At 39.4% G+C, this 18063-nt stretch overlaps 1 protein-coding gene across 1 annotated transcript in view; it reads right to left on the reverse strand.

Moving 5' to 3' along the window:
- PLCB1 (phospholipase C, beta 1 (phosphoinositide-specific)) overlaps positions 1 to 18063 on the reverse strand; it is a 409303-nt gene that overhangs the window by 82287 nt on the left and 308953 nt on the right. Inside the window, exons 15-21 of the mRNA XM_010575057.1 lie at positions 11619 to 11689; positions 10931 to 11027; positions 7019 to 7103; positions 5813 to 5937; positions 4636 to 4790; positions 2725 to 2889; positions 711 to 810 (exon numbers count right to left, since the gene is read on the reverse strand). Of these exons, the coding sequence (XP_010573359.1) occupies positions 711 to 810; positions 2725 to 2889; positions 4636 to 4790; positions 5813 to 5937; positions 7019 to 7103; positions 10931 to 11027; positions 11619 to 11689 (798 nt within the window). The remainder of the gene's footprint in view (positions 1 to 710; positions 811 to 2724; positions 2890 to 4635; positions 4791 to 5812; positions 5938 to 7018; positions 7104 to 10930; positions 11028 to 11618; positions 11690 to 18063) is intronic.

The raw sequence follows: 18063 nt of genomic DNA on the forward strand, positions 1-18063 counted from the left end.
GGCAAAGCTGGCGTTGAAGTCAGACACTTCTCTTGCTCAAAATGCCAATGTCACCACATCTTTCTGAAACATGATCTCTAACAAGTCGCTGGCCTGGAAAATTAGGGCTGAGTTGTCACACAAGACAATTTTCAGTCAAGTGGCCACTAATTATAATAGAAATAATTATATGATTTGGAAGAGACCAGTAATGATTTTTTTTTTTTTTTTAAATTTTCAGCAATAAAGATAAAAGTTATTTTGGGTTGATTTAAAGGTTTTGCAAAGATACAACAGCTTGCATATAGGTCAGTCCTTGGATGCATGCAAAAATTACATTAGAGGAGCATATTTTTTTCATTCCCAGCAATCTTCCATTCTCACAAAGATGACATCAAAATTAGCTGTTGCTGCCCTCTTTCCTCTTAAAAGTGTACAATTGCATCTTTTAGCATAGAACTGTGAACAAACAGTTGATCTACTGGAGACCGGTAAGTGCCAACCATGCCTCTGATGCGTAATTCTATTGGTTTTCCTGGTTCATTACAAATTTAAATTTCTGCTGAAATACAGTATTTTCCATTTCAAAGTTGAGACAGATCATTCAAATCCCTAGTTGCTATAAATCTGCAGAGTGGCTGCTGATTTACAGCACTGGGATTCTGGCTTGCTGCTTCTTTTCACTCTTCACACTTTTCACAATGTCTGTCTCAATGGAGAAAAAAGTTCACCTGGTCGAATTGCTGAGACTGGTAATATCCGATGACCAATAAATTTGCCTCCTTCTTCATACACTGCTAGCCTCAAACATGCCAGGGAAGGTAAGACAACCTAGAAAGCAATATTGTTGCATTATTAACTTTTTGCACTGAATGAAACAGCTCCTTCCAGACATAGGCTATATAGCAGACAGAAAGTTCAGTCTAGCAGATATTAACATCTACATATCCATAGGAAGGTCTTACATATAAGAAAGAGGTCAGGGTGTATGCACCTGTGTGTCAAAATAACTCTAATAGAAGCATTTTTCAATCAAGAAACCTGAAGTGGGATGCGTGCATAGTATATTCAACCCAGCAATTTGACCCTATATTTTCAATATGATACAAGGGACTATAGCAGCTGAACTCCTATCACTCTTGAATGCCACTCTGTTTCCTGCTTATTACGCACAGCCCTACATGTTTTTTTCCTTTTGTTTGTACCAATGGGATTACTTCTAAGAAAAGTCACTGACAGGCATATTAGTGTTGAAAACTCAACAAGCAACTCAACCTGTTTTGCAGAGTGTGAATGTATGAATTACATGAACTATGTCAACCCCAGTAGAATTTTCCAGTGCTGCAGCACATTCACTGGCTGGGCTAAAGAGGTTTAATCAGGCAGGACATTTACTAGCATTGGATGTTTTCTTGGCACTACATAAGAAAGAAGGCCAAACAGTGAAAAAAGAAAACAAGAAATCAGAAAATGTTAAACTACCTTACTAAAATAGGAATCTTTAATATTCCTTTAAAAAAAAGTGTAGCATAATTAATTAATTTTCTTACTTAATGCAAATATACATAGAAATACACACATTTTTAACCTGGGCACAGAAATGCATTTTTTCAGAACATATGCTAAAATTTATCTAGACAATGAAAGGGGGAAAAAAAAAAGCAACAATCCAAAAGTAAGAGCTTCTCTAATTTATTTTCAACATTACTAAAAATAGTAATTTATGCTTCTCTGAGCACAGAGGCAGTCAGGCACAACTGTTAACTAAATAGAGAAATGAAGTACACTAATTAGAAGTTCATTACAGAAGAAAAATGCTAGTGATGTTTCTAAACTTAAGCTCTGGCAGGCTGCCAAAGGAAAGTCATTCAGAAGGCCAAATATTCAGGGAAAAGCGCTGTACTCCCTAGAAAGCGGGGCTGCAAGTACCAATTGTATAAACATCTCTGTGAACTACATTTGCTGAGAGAAATATGAAAGAAGTTGTTTTACAAACACCTGGACTCAGGATCCACTTAAACGCAGTGCCCAATAAGCAAAACCCAGGGATTCTGTTAAAAAACAGACTGCAAGTGTATTATGAAGCACAGTAAGACATTAACGCTGCACAATCCGAAAACATGCTCGATATTTTCTACTCCCTCAAAGTTTAGAGAATTAAGTCTGAGTAATATTGTTCAAATTGCATGAGTAACTCAGGAGCCTACGTCTCATTTCGAGAGGATGGGATTTATGGGGTTTCACCCCCTAGGTTGTATTTATATAGCACAATCTAGTGCTAAGGAGAGATAACAGATTGCTTTGAATGTGCTAGCTTGGACAGCCAGATTGTTACAGCTGTATTCACATCGTCTTGCTCACAGGTTAACAGGAGGGCTGTTCAGCCAAGGCAAAATGCCATGGTAATTCAGCTAAACTGCTGCTGGGATCTGCGCTTGCTCATTCATAGCATGGCACTGCACCGTGCCATGCAGATGAGTCTACTGACATGTCTGCTGCTTCCAGCTGTGTCAGTGAAACAATCAAGGTGACTTTAAACTCGTTTATTTTAGTAGGAGCTGGCACAACTAGAGCAGCAAAATTACACCAAAACTGGTTAATAATAAACACTTCAAGAAATAACTATTCAGAATCCCTTTTTCTTCTTTCTAACAAATGCAAAAGTTCAGTAAGCCACGGAATTACCCTGCTGGACAGTGATAAAACAAGCACAATGCACATTTGGGAAGCAAGTGTTACACTGACCTTCTTAAACACTATGGCTTCCTCTTCCCAGACAGGATTAACTGCATTGCCTTGAGAGGTCTTGGTCTTCAAAGCTTTTCTTCTTGTATCCACAGGCAGGCCAAACATGTCGACTTCCACATAGGTACCAACTTTTTTATCAGAAAGAAACTGACCTGAAATTATCTAAAACCAAAACAAAGGAGGATCACTAGAGACCACTTTGGTGGATTAGGAAATGAGTGGCTGAAATGCAGGTGGATAATTCTCATTAACGATCAGATAGTATGCATTTAAAATAAAGCAAAACAAACCCAAAACCACAATAAACAAAAAAACACTGTTTAATATTGCAGACAAAGAAAAACAACTTATGAGGCCTGGTTTCCTGTGACTCTGTGGTCCTGAATTCCCCTATGAGCGATAATGTGGTTGAGATCATGCTGCTGCCCTTCCCTCAGCAGGAATACTTGTTTGGATCTCACCCTCAATCTGGCTGCCTCTTTCCACAACACGGTATCTTTGAGAACTCTAATTTCTATCCAGTTTCAACAACAGGTTCAAAAAATGCCGGAAGAAAAGAGGTATAAGCAGCAGAGAAACTACATATGCTTTTAACTGCAAGGGATAAAACAAGCTAAAAAGTTGGTATTCTAATAAAGGCTCTTCACAGAGGGTCAGGAGTTTCACTATGAAAACAAGAACAACTATAAAGTAGCTGGTCTCTTCTAGTTCTTATTTTTAACAGGAAACAACTCTCAGCTTTAAAAGGTTAAAGAAAGGCCTGCAATTACTTCAGAAAACTGAAAATGTACAGGAATACGTAGCAGTGCCACTGTACCTTAACAAATTGAGGCTTGCCTAAAGCAAATCTTAATTCTTTCTCAGCTGTATCTTGTATGGGCATTGACATTATAATCAGCAGAGTCTTCACCAAGCAGGCAGAAGCAGCTGACTTCTGACAGCTGTTTCATGACTCCTGGATGCTCATTCCTGTTAAAAATGCTGTGCACCTCCTAATAGCTATTGAATGACTTCCACCTCCATTTACTAAAATAGCACAACAAAATGTCTCTAAACCCACAGGAGGAGCTGAAAGCTTCCATGATTACAGGTCACTACCAAGGTCATTCCCACACAGTCATCTTTTTTTACCGATGCATGTCATCAGATTATTACTTTATTCATATCCCTCACAGCACTGCTCTGCTACGCTTGTGTCTCCAGTCTGAGAGGAAATAGTTGTTTTCTCTCAATGAAAACAGGAGGAAATTTTGCAGGTGGATTCTTTAATACTGATGCTGTTGTAATGGACAAGTCCATTAAAGGAATAACAGGATTTCAGAAAGTTTATGTTTTTATAACTAGACATATACCAAGTATAAATCATTGATCCTGTCATAGCCAATGCAATCTATCCCTCTAAACATTCATACAAGTAGTTCTCATTTGCAGATTCCTGGCAATCGTTGAACATCATCAGAGGTCCTTACAAAGGAACGAAGAAAAGCAAGTTGGCAATGAATTGCAGCTGACATTTATGGTTCCACAGTTCTACTGGAGAACTTAGAGAACCAGAAAATTTATATATACTAAACAGTGTAGCATTCTAGCTATTTCAGTCCAACCTACTACTTCATAACAGCATGTTTTAAATTCAGCCCTTTGTTACTAAAACCACAGCCAAACTACTCTTAAATCCATTAACTTCCCAATTACTTCTATGGAAAAGAATACGTACAATAAAAATACATTTATTTATCCTACAATATGAAGTGTGAGGCAGTATTTAAAAATGAAATATCACTCCATGAAATGAAATGCATTTTATTTTCTTGACTTAGTATAGTCATTTGCTAGGCCACTGCACAGCAGAAATATAGCTATGCTCTGACATTGTTATGAGAGCATTTTCACCAGCTGCGTACATACCTTGACAGACAAGGTGTTAGCTACTATTCCATCCACTATACTTTCAGTAAATGGATCAAAGTGTTTGTCTGGTCTTCTCATGAATTCTGGCTTTAACCTGTATCCACTTTTGCCATTGTACTCGTACATTCCCATGTTTATTTGCATAGACAAATCTAGGTGTTAAAAATATTGATAAGAATTATGTTCTGGATAGATAATAATTTAAAAAGCAATAAAATAATAACAATTACTGTAATTTCAAACTGACTGTAATGTAAACAGCTATTTATGGCACACTGTTGCTTTAGAGGCTTCAGTTGTGATTGCAGCCCCCTCTTGGATTCTTTTGACAAGAAAAAGACATCTGTAACACTTTTCAGAGACTACTCAATAGAAAACATTCTCAAATTTTAAAAGAAGCCTTGACACTTAGGTTTTGAGTACCCCAGTATTGTACTGATTGTACTGTTGTACCCAACCCAGCAGAGTACTTATGTTTCCAACCCCTTCTAACATCAGACACCGGGTGCCTGCTACTTGGTTGAAACTGGCCCAAAGAGGTTTTTATTACTCTGCAGACTCCCAGCCTGTGTGGGGTTTTGCTTTCCATGAAAAGGTGGTATGTTCATGGGCACAACTGGAAAGGAAAAAGGGAATGATACCATGGTACCATATGCCCAGAGGCAGAACATGACCAGGATATGTTCTGGTATGCAGTAGATGGAAATATTTGTATGTCTTAGAACAGACGTAGCCTTGGAAGACAACACATTTCTATTTCAAAAGTGACTTGTGCATCTAGGAGCCCAAATGTCTTTGTTTCTTAAAACCTCACTTTTAAAGTGGAATTTGCTATCTAAGTCCCTTATGTCTTGACACAATGAGATTTTGGAAGACAGAGGGAAAAAATCCCTGCCAGATCTGAAATGCTGCTCAGTGGTAACCACTTACAAATGATAACAATATGGAGTGCATCATGTATGCCTATTATACTAGCAACAGCATGATAATTATGAATATTCCTAGTTAAAAAAAAACCCCACACCTCTTAAAGATATTCATTAACTGCTTTGTAGTATCATTCAGTCACTAGACATCTTTTGATACATAAAGCCTTTCCTACCTACGAATGAGAAACTGTATCAGAGAAGTGGAAATGTACAGCTTACAAAATCTGGAGACCAGCATAACTTACCTACAGTTTGAAAATTAAGAGCAACCATTTGGCAGCCGGCATTCCAAAAGACTTGTGGCATGTAGTTCGAAGAATCTACACGTGTTCCCTTTGGGTAAATTCGGCTTAGCTGCATTTTGTTGTATCTAAATGGTGAGTAGTTAAGATATAGTACATATGACAAAAATCACTTTGCAAAGAGGTGCAACTGCAATATTTAAATGCAGGTTCTTTACAGAATGGCAGTGGGTTCCTTATTTGATTCCTGCAACCATAATGCTTCCAGAGGTCCACAATTTTGTAGGAGATATGAGAAATACAGGGTAATTAAAGGTGCTGTTTGTTCCTGTACAGAGTACTCAGAATAAGCAAGGAAATAGCACAGGCATATGCATAAAAAACATAGCATTCATAAAATTTCATTTATCATTATGGTTACTAATTTGGGATTTTCCTAAGATAGCATTTATAGAGGCCAATTAACTGTAAACAGCAAATCTTCCTCTGGAGCGGGAAGAGGTGCTTGGTTAAAAAGTGCTTTTCTGGAATAAGCATTAGAATTGGCCTCCACATACAGAAATGATGAGTGTACACTTCTTACAGTTGAGTCTACAAATCTCAGAGATGAGAACATGCTGCAGGTTATCTGTGGAAATAGCTTTCCATTAATCTTCTTTAAGGCACTATTTTATCTTGACCATTCATTCTTAACTGCAGGCACGATGAGAGATATTGAGAAACATCAAAAGGTCTAAACAGAATGCTCCTTAGCTTTTCTTTAAAAGTTATTTAAAAAAAAAAAGAATTGCGTGGTAATGAAACAGCTCAGTGCTCTTAGAACTAGATGTATGATGGGAAAGTAAACTTTCTCATATCACTTTGCAAAAAACCAAGTCAGCCACATTCTGACAATTTGCTCACCATAACTCATGCCACCTCATACAGGACGATAAATTTAACAATGAGAATACAAAGTATTAGGTCTTCAATATGTAGTTTATGCCTATTCCCTCTAGTCCTAGCCCACAGCACAAGGACTCATGCCAGCTTTTAAATTAGCTCATCAGAACTCAGGCCAATTAATTCATCTAGGAAGACAGTCAAATCTACAAATTTTATTTGGGTTCCCTATTTCCCCAGCTCCTGTCTCTAAATTTCAATAAAGCCCTGTAACAGATCTCAGATATAGAAAGGCTAAGAAAGCAACTTTCTGAAAGTCAAGGATACTCCACAAATTCCACAGGAGACTTCGTAAGTTGCTCAAGCCCTTTGGTTTCCACAAAGGAAGACATTTCAAAACTTTTGTTGCGTTCTGAAAGTTTAAAGGGGAAATAAAATGTGACACATTAGAGCATGAAATCATATGCGATACGTGAGCTACAAACAACAGGTTTAGTCTCAGTCCCCTTATCCCATCTACTATTCACCAGCTCATTTCACTTTGATCTCAAAGAATTTACATACACAGTCGTTTGCTGACAGCAGTAAGCTCACTCTGCACGTACTCAAGAGCTCCATCTGAACTCACATTAGCACTGCCCAAATTAAGGGCATTGGTACTGCCTGAGATTGCTACTGTACCAGCTGCAGGCAACAGAAAGTCAGGGCACGGGCAGAGATCTCTCATGTTTGTTTGCAAAATACCATGTTGATATATTTGAGAGGTAGAGCCCAAAGCTCACAGGTGTGACGCAGAGGTATTGTAGCAGCTTTTGTGGGGAACTCAGAGGGCCCTGCTGGATCTCTAGATTGTGTTTGCAGACAGATGCAAGGGCTTTGAGCCAATTTGAAGCTATAATAACTAATGTCCGTATCAGATTAAACTAAGCAGTGTGCTAGCTGTGCCTACAGCAGTTCTTGTTATCTTTAGTATGTCAGGGTAAGGTCACATCTGTCTCAAACAGTCATGGAAACATTGCTATCTAATCAAGCCTGAAGATACACTCTTGTGTCCCAGCAGGTCGTCAGACCTCACCCTGAACTAATATGGAGCTTCTATGACCTCTTTAATTTCGTCAAAATTTCTGACCTGACAGTGGTGAAAGGCTCCTCCTAAGCTTTTAACTCTGTAGGACTAAACATTCATTTGTGTATCATTTGTTACTCACCTTTGCCTGATGTGTGCACAGCCTTTGAATGTACCCATGTGACATGCTGTAGCAGAGAGTCTAAGTCAAGACCCTTCTAGCTTCAGTATTTTTTCCTTTACACTTTTGTACAGAAGGTAAGGATTCCTGTAAAATAACAGCTTCCCATTTCATCACCATCAGCTATGTAGATTGCCTAGAAGGGGCCACCGTGCTGGGAGGTTATAGCCATTAGATATCACAGCAGCGCTCCCTTTAGAAATGAGGGAAACAGTGCCTGTGTTGAAACATGAACTCTCTAGCCTCACCACTTTATCAAAAGCAAACAATAAGGCAGAGAAAAGGCTTGCCCTCATCCAGTTTTAGAAGTAATTGTGCTGCAGTAATCCAGGGATGGCCAGGAGGCCAGCCTGGCCAGCTCCTTGAAGTCAAACTGCGAAGCTGCAGGAGAGGCATAAAACTGAACAAAAGCACTTGTCTTGCAGAGAGAAACAGGACAGAAACAGGTGGGAGCTTTCCTTACAGGACGCCAAAAAGGAAACAGCTGATCCAAAGAAATGAGGAGCTAGATTATTTGGCCAACGTGAGAGGAAAATGTGCTGCCAGCCTGTGAACTACAAACTATTCTCAGTGTATACTGAAGAGTCAGAGGATGACCATGGTGTTCCAAAAGTGATTCTCTCCCTCTAGGAGAGCTGGGACTCAGACTTTATTATGGCCTGTCCCTATTTCTAATTAGCAACCATCATGTTACTGCCATTATTCATAGCTGTTATTGCCTAATGGCAAAAGATTCCTGCTGTTTCCTAGAGGATGCTCTCCTACCACTCCTCTTCCTTTCCAACAAGTAATATCCTCCCTTTCTCCAGACTCTGTTCCAGCGAGCTCAGCTCCATCTCAGCTCCTTATAAAGGCACTGAGATTATTCTTATTCCATCCTTCCCCTTTACTAATGGGATAGCACTAGCAACACACATATATAGTGGTTTTATTCCATTTAGAATATAGGTGTTAGAATTTGTTGTAGTAATATACTGTATCTCTCAGCCTTATCTTAAAGTAGAGCATCTGTAGGAAACCAGAACTGGTAGCTGTTAAATGATTTGGTTACTAAACGTCCAGGGCTTAACCAAACTCCTAATTAAAATAAGAACAATTATTTCCTTGTAGCATCTGGAGAGAATTAAGAAACCTGCCCTTTGAAGAAAAGACTGTGCAGGAGAGCCATTTCTCTCTCATGATACATTACATGGTGCTATCTTATCAGGAGGAAGTTACTATGGAGTGGACAAACAGCTGATTGAAAAAACGTATGAAAAACTTGAAAAAATATAGTTACAGCTACTTGCTGTCAGAGAGAGGGAACATATCTAGTAAGGGCAATCCGAGGACTGTTACAGATCCAGTGCTATTCAATATTTCTGTTAATAAGCTGGATGCAAGACCAGAAAACACACTTTTAAAATGTGTGAATGATAGAAGCAGTGAGGTATTGTTATCATCACCATAGAGGCCAGGACCACAAATCAAAACAAATTCTGAATTAGAAAATACTAAATCAGAAAAATATTGTAACACTGAAATAATGAAACTGTATAAAACACAAGTATGGAGCTCTACACTTAGGGAAATTAAGTCAGGTGAACAAAAATAAAATCTGGGCAACAACTGGGCAGGCAGCAAATTAAAAAAAAATCCTCATCTAACTCCTCCTTTATTCAGCTCATCTTTGCTGAATTTAATGAAGGTCCAGCAGTGAGTCCAGGCCAGGACTAAGACCAGAACCCACCAGTCATGCTGTAGTGCCCATTGCTTTAACCAGCCAGCACCATTTACCACGTAAGGCCACTGCTTTAACTAACTAGCCACATTTACCACATTATGATTTTTTTGACACAAACACCAGAAATATTAATTCCTTAACATTATGAGTTCACAGAAACAGTATGATTGATCAAAGGTCACATCAAGACTTAGGATAAAAAATCTGGACATCCGCAGTTCTTTACAAAAGACAAAACTCAGAAAGGCACAGGCATGTGAACAGACGAAAACTACACATGACCATTTTATAACAGCTGCATCAACTTGTCCTGCTAGGATTCACATGGCTTCCTTTCCAGAAGGAATATCTCCTTCCCTCTGTGTTCTTCCAATTCTCATTAGAGCTAGAGGAGATTATAAACATCCAAAGGGACACTACTATAGGGAACAGGCATAGCTCTCTACATGAGTTTGTGAATGCTTGTGTGTATGTCTGTATAAATACCCACGTATAAATGAACAGGTAGATAACTTTCTATATGTTTATTATTCATCACAAGTAAATGTAAAATCTTGTATTCAGATATGGACTTAGGCACCAATTACCTATCCTCTGCCAAGGCCCCCACAAATCCATAATAAATTAAAATGCTATACAGTTCTTTAACTAAAAAGCTCCAAGAGCATATTGAAACCTGTCAAAACAAAGTGAAAAAGGGCAGGCAAACAGTAGGGGGTTCTGCACCAAGAAAGGAAGAAGATGGTGCAGTGTTTACTAAGGATGCCACTGAGTGCATTAATAGCAAGCATCTTCCGTAAAAGCCAGCAGGGGATGAAATTATGGCCTTTTCTATATGATAGGCAGAGGCAGGAAAGAGTCAATTTGCACATGGGGAAGGGCAGATTCTGTTTATACTGAATCCTCTAAAAAAGTAGCAGAGGCAAAATATAAAGCACTTGCTCAATCCAGAGGAATATTTATGACCACCTTTCTCAAACTGGTTAAGTTACTCTTCAGTCATGGACAACAAAGACAATCTAAGTACAACATTTTCAAAAATGTTTTTGGAATGGCAGCATGTTTACTGGTGATGAAGTTTGATATTTAGACTAATACAGGTTTCAAATAAATATGGATTTATTTGGCTGGATACCAAGGGAACATTTTCTGTCTGTGTGCCTATGTCTAACAGCAAGGAAGCCAAGCAGCGTTTCTCCAGAACTTTCTTCCAAACACTTGCTAGGTAATTTTCAGTATAAGATGTTGCTCATGCTTAGCTTAGCTTACTTTTTGATACTTCAAATGATTCAAACTTCACAGGCTGAATGTAGTTCACCAGATTAGACATCTCTTCTGTGGCCATAGCCTCACTTCCAGCAGTACCCTAGGACAGAGAAAGGAAAATGCTGCTGTCTATGGTGGCCATCAGAGGCCACAAATACCAAAGCCCAGTTTTTCTATCAGCCGTGATATCTTTCACTGATCCTGGCTTAGTGAAGTCAATGCCTCACATCAGGGGCATCACACAGTAAAGAAGAAAATTTGCTGTAAAATTTAAGTGTTTAATTAAGCTGCTGCTGTATTCATTCTTTTTACGTGGCTCCTAGGGAAGGGACTGCATTACCTTTACACATGCGTAGCGCTGAGCACATTTATCAATACCATTGGATAAATAATAAATATAGCTCTAAGTTACTGATGTCAAGTTTTTCTTCCAACAATGCTAAATACACCAAAAGCAGTTGTCTAAACCAGATCACCTACGGTGCTATTAATTCTTATTCTTCAGTAAATGAAAATATAAATAAACAAAGCAAAGATGTGCTTCCAAACCAATTAACAACCAACTTCAAAAACTTGGTGTGTTTCCCAGTGCTCTGCCCCCCTTTCTCCACTAGATGGTAGTCCCACTCTTGGTAACACAAGCCAACCCACAACTGCTGGAACCAACCCATCACCATATCTACCCCCTTACTTCATCCATCGACGACTTTTTACAGTCATCATCGTAGTCATCATCATCATCGCTCTCAATCTCTGCTTCTCCTGAAAAGTTTTAAACAGAAGATAATTACTGGCTGAAGCAATAGTTATAATTACCAGCAATAAATTCAAGAAAGATGTGCAAGTAGCACTGCTTAAAGGAGACTGCATTATACATGTGCTTTTTGTCACAGCACAAATCAAATACACTGTCTCGAGGGATTCATCCATCTTCAGCACTCATAAGTATTGCCCAACCAAACAAAAACTCTTCCTTTGCAGCTGCTGGATGCTCAGTGTTTGGAAATCATGAGAAAAGAGCTTTGTGGTGTGCATAGTATGCACAGTGTAGGTATAGTATCACAAACTACTCTGAAGAGATGTTCCCATGTTTGGGGCACAGCCCTGGAGCTTGGGAAATGTGAGTTTCAAACTTCCTCTCTGTTGCAAGACCCCTGCAGGACCTTCTGTGAATGTGTCACCCCCTCTGGGAAGTGCACATGGAACAGCATGCATGGGGTGAAGATATCATGCATGAAAATTGATGAGATTCTCATGTGTTGTGGTATCAAGGGCTGTTCAGCAAAATCCATCTGTTCTGAACGTATCACAGTACATGTACTGAGGTAGCTCAGCTGGGAGCATTTGGCACAGGAGCCTAACTGCAATAGCTTGACTTCAATTAATTCCCTTCACAAACTGCTTTGGTGCGCCTTACCATTAGGACTCTGGTGGCATAGCTCAAATGCACCGCCTGAGGGCAGTGCAAGCCAAATAATGTGAAGAAGATGCATAAAACTCATGCTTTCCCTGAAAATGTACTGCTGGAGTAAATGGGACCAAATAAAACACATTTTATGTCTTGCTCCCAATTGCGGTGTACTCATCAGATTCCTATGGGCAAGACAAAGGTTCTTTATCGTTAATTAACGAATGCCTCCCCTCACCTCTAAAATGTTTTGATTTGGTTGCACCAGAAATTAAACCATTAAGGAATATAAGCTTATCTTTCTCTTTAGTAATTTCTCCTGTGGGTCTGGCTGTCGTAAAATGTACACGGTGCATCTTAAGAAGACTCTGGAAAAGAAGGTTTAACTTATACCGCATTCACCTATCCACACCTGTAAGACTGACAGCTCTCCCTGAAGATTTTATTCCACAAACCTTTCAGCTTTCTTCAGCAGTGGCAATTTTATTTTGGCAGCACAAAAATCTAACCACTGTGCAGCATTCCCAAACACTCTGGAGAATGGTAATTCAGTCTCTGTTCCTCCTGTCAATTTAGGGTCTAATCCAAAGCCCACTGAGTCAATAAAGAAACTCCTCTTTGTTCCAGCAGGCCTTGAATCATGCCCAGTGGGCCCCTTCTGAACATGGAGAGCACACGATTTAAATGAGTGTGCCTTTCACAACCAAATGATGACTACCCAGGCTGCATTTCCTTCCAGATGCAGATGTTGAAATGTCAGGCTTTTATTCATGAACACACTTCTTCCTGAACATTTCATTGAAGAAAATAACATGATTGCTCAACAGGCTCAAGGGATGGCTCAGGGAACCTCAATACATTGCGAAGAGCCAGCCGAGCTCTCACAGGATTTGCAGTGACAATCTTTGGATGGGAAGCTCTCAATTGATTTAACCAGGCTGGCAAAATGACACTTTGCACAGTCCACAAAATGAGGGACATGGGGCAGATTTCAGCCAACTTGCATTGCTGAGGTACTAGGTAGATGATAGCTTGCTCTTCCTAGAAGTGTCCAGGGAGGAAACTACACAACACATTATTCCTTTATTTAAAGATATTTAACAGGAAAACTCCCAAGGAGATCAGATCTCATTTTCAAGTTCAGCATCAAACAGCAAAACCAGGACAAATAATACACAGGATTGCAAACACAGAATAAAAATTAGTAAGTGTTTTAGAAAGCATGACTACATCTGCATTGCCTTTCACCCAGCGGCATGGTATTATGCTTAAGCCCAACCTTCTTTTCCCGTTACACTGCTGGGACACAGTCAGAGCAAGCCTTGGCCAGACTGAGATGTCTGTGCTGCAGACACCTTCATGCTCACCCTCCCACAGTGGTGCTGGGATCAACCCCATGCCATCACTCCCATCCCTTCCCAGGAGGGCACAGGCACTGTGTACCATAAATGCATGTGGGCTGGCACATGCAGCTGTGCTGCAGGTCAAGTCCAGTGTGTACATGTAAGCTTATCTAAGGGACAACTAGCTGTAATGGCATAACTATTATTTACATTTAGGTGGGACTACAAACCCAGGTCAGGACAGGACCTCTCCATGATATGTAGCATACAAGTACAGTGAAAATAGAAAGCCCTGCTTCAAAGGCTTGCCCTCCAAGTACGAGACAAGAGCCTGCCCATGGACAGAGGCAGACAGGAGAATAACAAGAAATAAAAAGATGTTGCTCCTACCACAATAGGTAAGTTATAACGCAGATACTGTCAGCCGCTCATAGGCAGAAGGGCACAGGAAACTTCTCAGTGGAGTAATGGGGCAGTTTCAAGGATGTTTTCAAGGAGCTGCCCCTAGCGAGTGGAGCAGCATGGGGAAGGCATAAAAGTGCTCATTGGGCAACGTAACAAGTGGACAAAGGAGGCTGAATCCCAGCTGATGCGTAGGGGGTTTCACCACAGTAATACCGAATGGAAGATGATTAGGAGAGCTGGGAATGACAAGCCAAATCCCTATTAGCAAGGGTTGAGGAAGTAGAGTGCTAAATATTATCCATTCTCACCATGCCTCAGCAGCGTGACAGATATTGGGAGCTAAGGAAATAAAGGTTATACATTGCTTGAAATTCAGAGGAATTTGGTAATCTGCTTTCTCAGATCCCTTTAATATAACAGCCGGAATGGATTATAAATGTGGTACTTCCTGGTGCAGCTTATTAGCTCTAGAATGTTTAGGCAGCCACCAGCATCTTGATAGGGAAATCACCTTTTGGTTTTTCCACAGGCTGTACATCATCAGCATTTGCTGATTTTTAACAAGGAAGAAATTAACTTCATTCAGTTTGCTAAAACATTTTACTTTGTAACAGTGGGCCATGGCTTCAGTTGGCATGCAGCAGCAATGTACTGATGCATTTACATACATTGAGCCTAAAACTTTTTATCCAGTTTTCTATTTAGTCACCATGAAACGATGAAGCCAATTCTACCCTCTCTCTCTGTTTCCCCATGACTCTTTCCTTGCAGCATCCACTACTCTGACGAAAACGTCATCCTATCAGTTAGAAATTAACAATTTGCTTGAAAATTTAAATACTGTTCAATTAGCAAGTTTTGGCTACTTCCAGCATAGGCCTACTTTTGGTAAAAAGTATGTACCTGCACAACTGCCACTGTTCTTTTTGCAATGTAATCTAACTTCCTTGAAAATCTTGCCTATTTACTTGCATTCATTGTGCTAAACCAGCCAGGTCTGAGATGCTTGTTTACCAAAATTACAATCTATGTCACAAGTGTTTTCTCAGAAATGGTTTTTCTGCTTTGCCAGCTTTGCTGTACCTTTAGGGAAAGCTTTTTCCACTGACAGATATTATACCCTACTGAAGTTACTTTTTACATCAGTTTCATGAACATCTTGCAAGCCATTCTGCAAAGCTTTTTTCAGAATTGTTTTTTTAACTATTGCTACTATATCACCACCACCTAGCTTTTATATGATATGTTTTATAAACATATCAGAAGAATGGTTTATTTGGGTTTAAATCTGACCTCAAGCAGTGTAAGACACAGCAAAGCCTGCTATCAACTGAAGTATGAATCTGAGTATTTTTTGCACTGCTGTGAAAAAAATCATTTAAAATCTCAAGAAAGCTAAATCAGCACAACTTTCTCCTGGAAATCAGCAGTAATTCTGACAGGAGCTACACAATACAATACAGTTATTTGAACAATATGCCCAACTTACTAAATGTAAAGATTATATTGAGGTTGGAGTATTGAAACACTTCATGTTAAGAAATGTTAAGAATTAGGCTTCCTTTAGTGACTCTTTCACTGCATTACTCCTCTTGTGCTCCAGAAAGGAATTGGTACTGGGTATAGAGGAGCATAATGCTTGCAGTGCTCCAGCATTACATGTTGCTGATATTGAGATGCACCTAAGGAACAAGGCAGTGAAAAGAAGGGTGTCATGGTGACTGTTGAGCACTGCCCCATGGAACCATGCTCTTCACTGGGTCTTGCCACAGCAGTCTTATAAAATGGTGAATAATTTTTTTTTTTTTTAAATGTTCACAGACAGAAATCTGGCATTTGATTTACAGAAATGCTGCGTGCTCATAACTGTAAGCTGTAGCTGAAATCTCTGGAGCTGTGCTCTGAATACTTAAAAATTCAAAGTATTCTTGAAAAATCAGATACTGGATATTCCTTATGAGTCACCCCTAAACTGTTCTTAAGCTCTCTCAGACTTGGCTGTCCTTAGATAAAATTGGCTTAATATTATTTCACTTCCCACAGGTATTGTTCAGATAAATTCACTGCTGTTTGTCAAGTGCTCATATGCAGCCTGGATACCCCCACAGAAGTTCACTGCAAGATGAGGATGCTACATCTAGGATCAAGTATTGAATGACAGAGAGAGAAAAAATATTGACTAACTGCATTCTCCAAAAGAGGCATAGGTCCTAAAGGAGAAACAATGGCTGGCAGAAGGATTACAAGTAATATATTTCGGCAGTCACAGATAAACCAAGTGACCACATCAATTTTGCAATCTCAGTTCTAGCATTTTCTAATTTGTAAGTGTTCATCTTCACAATCTACAGTTAACAGAGGTTGTTATTTTGGCAATACAGACATAATTTTCACAGTTAATTTGTAAAATTACACACCCTATTATGGGACTGACTCCCCTGCCTTGCATCATCATCAACATCTAGATTCACAGCCCAGGTCTTTTCCTATATAAGCTCATAGAGAGGCTCCTGAAAGATAAAGCTGTTACCCTCTATGCAGATCAGGCACTCAGAAAGCAAGACATATACTTTGCCACTGGGTTCTCACTATGTGCTGGTAACAAAAATGTAGAGTTAGGATCCCAGGGCTGATTTCAAGTGTTGGAAAGGAGTCAGTTGGCATACACACACTTATTTTTCTGTTGCTTGGGATTTGACTAAAGCAAATCAAGAAAACAGTATTAAATCACTCCTGACACCAGGATGAATCTTCCTTTGAAATCCAAGCCCTACTCCAAAGCATGCCCTTTTCAAAGTTTCTTAACACAATAGTTGAAAAATCTTTCTTTGCTTCTAATAGGATAAACAGTGTTATCCACCAATACAGCAGGATTCTTTTTTCTTTATTCAGCTTGAGGCAAACTGCCACCATGAAAAATTTCAGCTCAATTAATCAGTTTAGAAAAAATTGCAAACAATAGGAAAAAGTTTTTTAATGGCAAATGGTAATGAACTTATATTCCAGTAAAGCTTTCAATTCGCTCTATAAGTATTCTACTACTGGGGCATAAATGTCTATGCTTTTAGCAATCCAAAATTTCAGTCTTAAAAGGAAGAAGAAATTCTAGTGCAGGGAACAGAAATTGGGCTGGGAATCAGGATATACAGATTTTGTTGTTTGTCCTGCTGCTAATCTGCTCCTGTGGTTTAGAGCAAATCTGTACTTTATCTTTTCCTCTGCACTTCTGCCTTTTCTAGTTAGGTTTCAAGCTCTTCAGAACAAAGACCATCTCTTACTAATTTTTGCATACCAACACTCACAATGGTCCCCTGCAGATCATTAAATTATAGTAACTTTTCTATTTCATTTCTGATTTTAAAAATTCTGCTAATAATGAACAAGTCAAATGTAATACACTGCTTTCCATTGGCTACATTCCCTACAATTCCTGGTGGTAACAAATATTTGTTTGCAGTAATATTTTTGCCTGTTTCTATCTCCGGAACAGAAGAACATTTTATAGCACTTTGCACAGAGGTCTGTGATGCGTTCCCAACTAATGCAAGACAACAGAGGGTTAAGCCTTGCCTGCCCAAGGAACAGATATCTCATTCACAGTTACCCTAAATCTTAAGACACTACAGAACCACTGCAGTTCTCCTGTGTAATGGGTTAAGTCTGAAAGGGCACCAAATGGTAGGTACATCTTTGAGGCAACAAAAATCAGAAAACATTTATATTTGATATCAGGCTTGGGCACATAGAAAAGGCACCCAAGGGTGGAGGACTTGGCAGCTTGCTCTACTTCCTAAGCAGTGCAGATAAATGTTATTACACACCACTGAGCTTTCGGTCACTCTGTAAGTGATTCCTCAGCCATGAGCCTTCACAGACTCCTGGATCAATGACACTTAGCGTTGTTTCCTACTGAGTAAGGCCCACACTGGTGTACCTTTACCTTGCTAGAGCAATGTAAATGGACTGAATGATAGCTATAA

The sequence above is a fragment of the Haliaeetus leucocephalus genome, unplaced genomic scaffold (genome assembly GCF_000737465.1).
Source record: "Haliaeetus leucocephalus isolate CR32 unplaced genomic scaffold, Haliaeetus_leucocephalus-4.0 Scaffold450, whole genome shotgun sequence".
NCBI classification, from domain to species: Eukaryota; Metazoa; Chordata; class Aves; order Accipitriformes; family Accipitridae; genus Haliaeetus; species Haliaeetus leucocephalus.